The 6690-nt window shown below is 38.9% G+C and overlaps 1 protein-coding gene across 1 annotated transcript; it reads right to left on the reverse strand.

The window, feature by feature from the left end:
- Nucleotides 1-1144: 1144 nt before the first annotated feature.
- On the reverse strand, nt 1145-2083 carry LOC145627850 (uncharacterized). The gene has a single exon (XM_081680193.1). The coding sequence runs from the start codon at nt 2081-2083 to the stop codon at nt 1145-1147; it is 939 nt and encodes a 312-aa protein (XP_081536319.1).
- Between the last annotated feature and the right edge of the window lie 4607 nt (nt 2084-6690).

Here is a 6690-nt window from a genome sequence, read left to right on the forward strand (position 1 = left end):
GATCATCAGCAAACATCATGTGGGTAATACCTAATTTCTCACATCTAGGATGAAAATTGAAATTAGGATTCCCAGTCATTTCCTTAAGGCACCTAGAGAGGTACTCCATACATAGAGCAAAAAGAAAAGGAGACATAGGATCTCCTTGCCTAAGACCTTTTTTTGCAGAAAAAGGCTTAGCAAGAAAGTCATTAACCATCACAGAGTAAGAAACAGAACAGACACAAGTCATAATCCACTTCACAACAGAATGAGGGAAACCAAGCTCTTCTAAAACAGTCTGCAAAAAGGGCCATTCAACAGAGTCAAAGGCCTTCCTAAAGTTAATCTTGATCATGCACCTAAGAGAAACAAACTTATGAGAATAGCCTTTGATCAATTCAGTAGCCAGGAGAATATTGTCACCAATGTGCTTACCCGGGATAAACCCAGCTTGAGCATCATTAATAACAGTCCCCACCACTTTAGAAATCCTGTTTGTGAGAACTTTAGAGATCAGTTTGTACAACATGGTACAACAAGCAATAGGCCTAAACTCTTTGACATAAGAAGGATGTTGAACCTTAGGCACTAAGGTGATTGTTGTACAATTCCACTGCTTAGCAATGACACCAGTCTCAAAGAAAGAGAAGATAGCAGCATAGATATCAGTTTTGATCATAGGCCAAGCCTTTTTGAAGAAAACAGCATTGAAACCATCAATTCCAGGCGCCTTATCATCTCCAATTTGAGCTAGAGCATTATCAACCTCAGAAGTAGTAACCACAGAAGTCAGAATATCAATAGATCTAGAGCTGAGTTGAGAACCTCTCCTAATAGTGGCCAAGTCAACAGCAGGGAGAGAACTAGCACTAGAACCAAGGAGCCCTTTATAAAACCCCACAATCTCATTTTCAATAAGCATAGGATCTTTCAAAAGGACATCATCTTCAGTGAAGATAGAATCAATTCTATTTCTACCTTGCCTGTGCTTCATAATAGAAAAGAATTAGTGAGAACTGGAATCCCCCAGCTTAGTCCAATCAACCCTAGATTTCTGCTTATAAATGGACTCCTGGATATACATCCAATGCTTCACCATATTTACAGCTTTAGCCTCTTTAACATGAAGGTCAGAATTAGAATAATCCACATCAAGCTGGTCCTAAATGGCTTTCAAAGAGGCAAGAGCCACATCAACTTTCTCATCAACATTAGCAAAGTACTTAGTGTTCAGATCTTTCAGGTTCTTTTTGACATATTTCAAATTCTGCCAAATAGAAACCATAGTAGGAGAACCTGTACCACTATGCCAGCTGTTTTCCACAATAGAACAAAAGTCAACATGATCAGCTAGGCAATTAAGAAACCTAAAAGGTCTCCCCTTAGCAGCAACAAATCTACTTACTTCAACCAAAAGAGAGTTGTGATCAGAGAGGAGAGGGGGAAGATAGATAGATTCAACATGAGAATACTTATTCAACCAAGCCTGATTCACAAGCCCCCTGTCAATCCTTGTAGGAATTCTAGTATCACCATGACCCTTATTAGACCAAGAGTAAAAAGAACCTTTACTCTTGAGCTCGCAAAGATCAAGATTGTCAACAAAACTTCTAAAATGGTTAACCTCATAATCAGTGACATCATTACCATTAATTCTATCAAAAGAATTGAGAACAGAATTAAAGTCACCAATAACAAGCCAAAGCCCAGAAACAGCTCCAAGACTAGAAATACCATCCCAAAGAGGTAATCTGTCATGAATAGAATGCAAGCCATACACAAAGGTACAGAAAATCTGATGCCGAAGATCCTTGGAGCTGATTTGGACATGAATGAACTGCTCATGAGAGGAGAGGACTAAAAGATTAACCTTGTCATGTGACCAGCCAACCCAGAGTCTACCCCTATGTGAAGATGAGTAGTTACAAAACCAAGACCAAGCAGATCCAAATTTCTTCTGAATCTTAACACTCTTATCACATTTCACCTTAGTTTCCATAATACCAATAACATCCACACACTGTTCAGCTAGCAGTTTCTTAATAGAATCTACTTTGCAGGGATTATTAAGACCCCTGATATTCCATGATAGGATAATCATGACCCCAGAGGGGGATTACCATCACCCCCGATAGGAACAAGTTCTCCAGCACCATCCCCATCCTTAAGCAAAGCATCATAGGTATTAGAATTAGGAACATTAGTAAAGACAAGAGGATAACTATGACTTCTATGCTTCCTTCCCACAACTCTCCAATCATCATCAGAATTAGCTTGCAAAGTAGTTGGAGCAGGAGTGAAAACACCAGCACTATGAACAGAGCCATTACCCCCAAATTCAGGCACACTAGGCCCAGGTGCAGGAACAGTAGCAGGTTGAGGCTTAGTAACCCACACCTTTTGCTTAGGCTGCTCCTTAGAAGCCACCTGCTTCTTTTGAGGTTGAATCTTCCTAAGAATAGCACAGTCATGGCCCACTTTTTTACATTTGCTACAAAAGGGGGGGGGTGTCCATTCAAAAACAACTTTTTGTTCAATTAAAACACCATCTGGATTTTCTAACCAGATAGTCTTGGGTAAAGCCTTTGTTACATCAACTTCAATGAGAAATCTAGCAAAAGAGACCCTCAACTACTTTGAAGTACATTCATCAGCACATAAAGGAACTCCTAAGACACTTCCCAGTCTGCTCAAAGTGTCCACACCCCAGCAATTCAAAGGTAAGTTAGGTAACTTAACCCATATAGGAACAGTTCTCAGAACCTCAGCATGAAAGTCAAATTTCTCAGACCAAGGCTTAACAATAGCCACCTTACCAAAGAACATGTGTGAACTAGCACTAAGAACAACATTCATATCATCAGAGTTTTGCATTTTAATAAGAAAGTAGCCATCAACATGCCAAAAAAATCAGGTTTAGCTATAACACTCCAATTTTCAGCAATATATATGTGAACAGCAGCTATAGTAGGATAATAGCCTATGACATAGAAAATTACAAAATTCTTCCACTTAAGATTACCTTCAGTAATTTCAGCTTGTTGTAACATGGCAACAGACTTGCCATCTTTGACCACAGGAGCTACGAAAGAGAGGGCAGAACCCTTAGCTGTGAGCTTAGCAATGCCTGGCTTATTAGCAGGAATAGAATTGGGCAGAGGAGGTACCACATCACCCTCCAAAGGAATTGGGTCAGCAATTGGAGCAGAATCGACCTCAGAAATCAATGGAACAGTAATTTCAGGAACCCTAGGAACTGCTGTCTCTAGAATTCGAGGAACTGATCCAAAATTAAGGACAAGATTACCTTTAGCCATCTTAACATTATCTGTCGAAGCACAACCTGCATTAAGATCAGACGAGGAAGCTCTAAGATCCAATGGAACAGTAGAACGGGGTACTATTTTATTGGCTTTAATCAATCGGACATGGAAATCCTCAAGGGCTTTCAGCTCAGCTATAGTAATCTTCACAGTTGAGAATCGACTCAAATGAGAAGGAGGAGTGACAAGTTCATCAGGGTCCTCATCAACTTCTGGAATCGAAGCAGAACTAGAGAGTTTAGACACATTCAGCCGATTAACACCATCATTCAATAGAGATAAGAAGATTTGGAAGGATGATTCAAGTTATTTCAGGGTTGAGGAGTAGATTGCTTCTTCTTCTTCGCCATTAAGACCTAACTAAGCTGAAGAAAACCAGCAAATTCAAATCGCCATGGGAGGAAAGAGAAGAGAGAAAAGTCAACGCAAAGTCAAACCCTCATAATGAGTATAATTCTTTCCTAGCTCTTTCTCTAATGGTTGGTGACTTGTTGGACATGTGTTGGTTTGTTGGATTGATTTATTTATTTTCCCCTCCCATGGATTATTTGGTTTATGTTTGAGTATATTTTCTCATTCAAGCTTGGGGGGAGGGTGTTCTATCATGCTTGGGTAGAATGTTGGTTCATATATGCCATGCACTTGAGTATATGCATTTCCATGCCTTTTCTTATATTCCGAAAAGTCAAAAAAGATTTTTGTTTACTTTCAAGGTAATTTTGGCAAAATGTGTTTTGTTTGTTCTTATTTTGGACATTCTATTTTGGGACTTGTATTCTTGAATGTTTTTCTTCCTAAGTGGTAAATGTGTGAACGGTTTGAGAGTGTCATTGGTTGACTCTAGGATACTATATGCTAAGGTAGTCGGGTTAAGAACTTTTAGGGGTCCATGAAGCCTTAGTTCACAGGAATGTGGTAAGATGGAGTTTCTCTCTATATTGGATTTGAAACCCTTAGTTGGTATTTGTTTGGTTATAATCCCTTGTGAGCTTCTTTTGTTCTAGCCTTCATCACCTTGTTGAGCGGCATTTTAGGATCCTTGACTATGCATGTCTTAATCCTTGTTTTAACCTCTAGCTCTCAAAATCGTGACCGACCACTCTAGGGGAGGAAAAGGGCACCTTTTCTCATTTTTCTTTATCTTCCTTTTGTTTTGTTACAAATTTGATTTTCTATTTTGCATTAACCTACTTGCTAACCAATTTGAGCCTAATGTTTCCCGCTCTTGTTTAAATCGCATTACAAACCTAATGGCCTATGTTTACCAACCCTATTAGTTAGTGAAGCATTGGCATGTGAGGTTTGAGTTTTGAGAGTGTTGAATATGTAAAAAAATATTTTGAGAATTGGTTTAAGTACGGTATTGAAAGTTAAGCTTGAAATGCATATACAAAAAAAAAAAAAAAGTTTGAGAAGAAAGATGCAATTCAAGGAAATAAAATGAATTTTAAAGAAAAAGTCGTCCATAGTACGTTAAAAAAGGCAAGGACACCAAATAAGAGTTTATGAAAAAAAAATTAAAAAAAAAAACAAACAAAAATATTTTAGTTGGTTTCATTTTTCTTCCCGTATTTAAGCATTGGGGACAATGCATCATTCAAGCATGGGGGAGGGGAGCGTTCCTTCATTTTTTATATATATTGTGTGTTGGTGTTGAGTAAGCTTGGGGCAGATGGCATTATTGGTATTTTTCTTTGAGGTTTTGTGACTTTCGGAGTTTATTTTTGAGAGAGGGCCCCTCTTTTGCTTCACTTAGGAAATATCATCAAAATTTTCAAATTTTTACCCCGCCTTGACCCCTAGCCTGACGTTACAACCAATAAAAGACCCTTAGACTTTAGTGGGGTTAGGTCAAAGAACAGTGGAAGGAGATAGACTTCAAACCTATGGAGAGAGTGCATAGTTGAGATGTCGGGATTACCTTCTCAAAGAATTTCATTTCTTTATCTTTTTCTGGTTCCTTCGAGGAATCATGAGAAGCTAACTTAAGGGTTGATTTGAAGCTAGTGGAAAGAACGCGGCCCGATTGGTTGGGGCTAGGGTGGATTGAGTCCTCATTAGTTATCTATGCTTAGCATATGTTGTGTTTCAATCAACCATTGACATCTTGGAACGTGCATACATTTGTCTATTTTGAAAGGTTTGCATTCATTGGTGCTTGTTCCTATCTCTTGTCCAAACATGAATTTGTGTTTTCTTTCTCTTTTTATGTTTCTTTTTCTTTTCTCTTTATTGCCTTACCTTTGTTTTGTTCTAGAGTTGTGGGTTGAACTCTTAGGAAACCCTCACGAGTGCACACTCGTCCTCTAGGGCGATCTAGGGATTTAAAGGGCTTGTCTTTAGTAGATAAAATTGACCGTGATTCCTACGAAAGTGAGTTAGTGTACATTCTTGTATCCTTTAGTGTCTTAGATTTTCTTGAATAAATCATTCTCCTTATCTTGTGTTTCGAGTTAATTTGCTCGATGACGAGAAAAAGTTTAGCTTGGGGGATTTTGATAAGTGACTTTTATGTCACTTTTAGGGTATTTTTATGCTTATTTTCCGGTTTAGTTTCTAATATTTTCCCCAGTTTTATATTTTATTTTGCTTATTTTCTTATTTTCCTTATTCGTTCTCTATTTTGAGTATTTTTGCATTTTTATTAGATTCTAGTTTATTTTTGTAATTTTAGTTGATAATTTCCTTCTTCTCTCGTTTTATTTATTTTCTTTTAGTTTCTAGTTTGTTTTGTTTTATTTTATTTTATTTTATTTTATCTTCCGATTCTCCATCGTATTTTGTTGTTTGTGTAGGTGATTGTCCGAGTTAAGGCACGTGTTACAATTTAAAGTCAAGTTTTGCGCTTTGGTGTTTAGTCGGATTCAATAACTAGCACATCAAACTCCTTGCGCAAATAAGCTGCTGCCCCTAAGTTGCTGCCCTCTTAACCTTCACTCAACCATCACCTAAACCTACACTACACCCTCTTCACATCACTTCCCCTGCTCACGCAAACCACCTCACACTCCTCTTCTTCCCTGCTTTCCACAACACCAAACAGCAAAAGCAACAAACACACACCATCAGCTCACCCATTTCATCCACCTCACGCAACCCCACAACCACCACCAATCTAAGCCTCCACAGCCGCAAAAACCGCCAGCAACAATCCCAATTACAATAGCAACGCTGCCCTTGCACTCCAATCTCACGCAAACCACATTCACTAACGCACCCCCCATCAATTAGACCCACGACTACAACCATCTCCTCCACCCAACAGCAGCCACCTGACCACAATTACCGCCAACCGCAGCGCAACCCAACCACAAGCTCCAATTCATCCTCAATTTCGAGACCCTTAAGAGCGGGCACTCACTCAACTGAAGCGGCCGCTCCATTT

Source organism: Chenopodium album, chromosome 4 (genome assembly GCF_948465745.1).
Source record: "Chenopodium album chromosome 4, dcCheAlbu1.1, whole genome shotgun sequence".
In the NCBI taxonomy this organism is placed as follows: domain Eukaryota; kingdom Viridiplantae; phylum Streptophyta; class Magnoliopsida; order Caryophyllales; family Amaranthaceae; genus Chenopodium; species Chenopodium album.

Bases quoted from the DNA above. Each gene is read 5' to 3' on its own strand.
- LOC145627850 (XM_081680193.1), bottom strand. From the start codon at position 2,083: ATGATTATCCTATCATGGAATATCAGGGGTCTTAATAATCCCTGCAAA.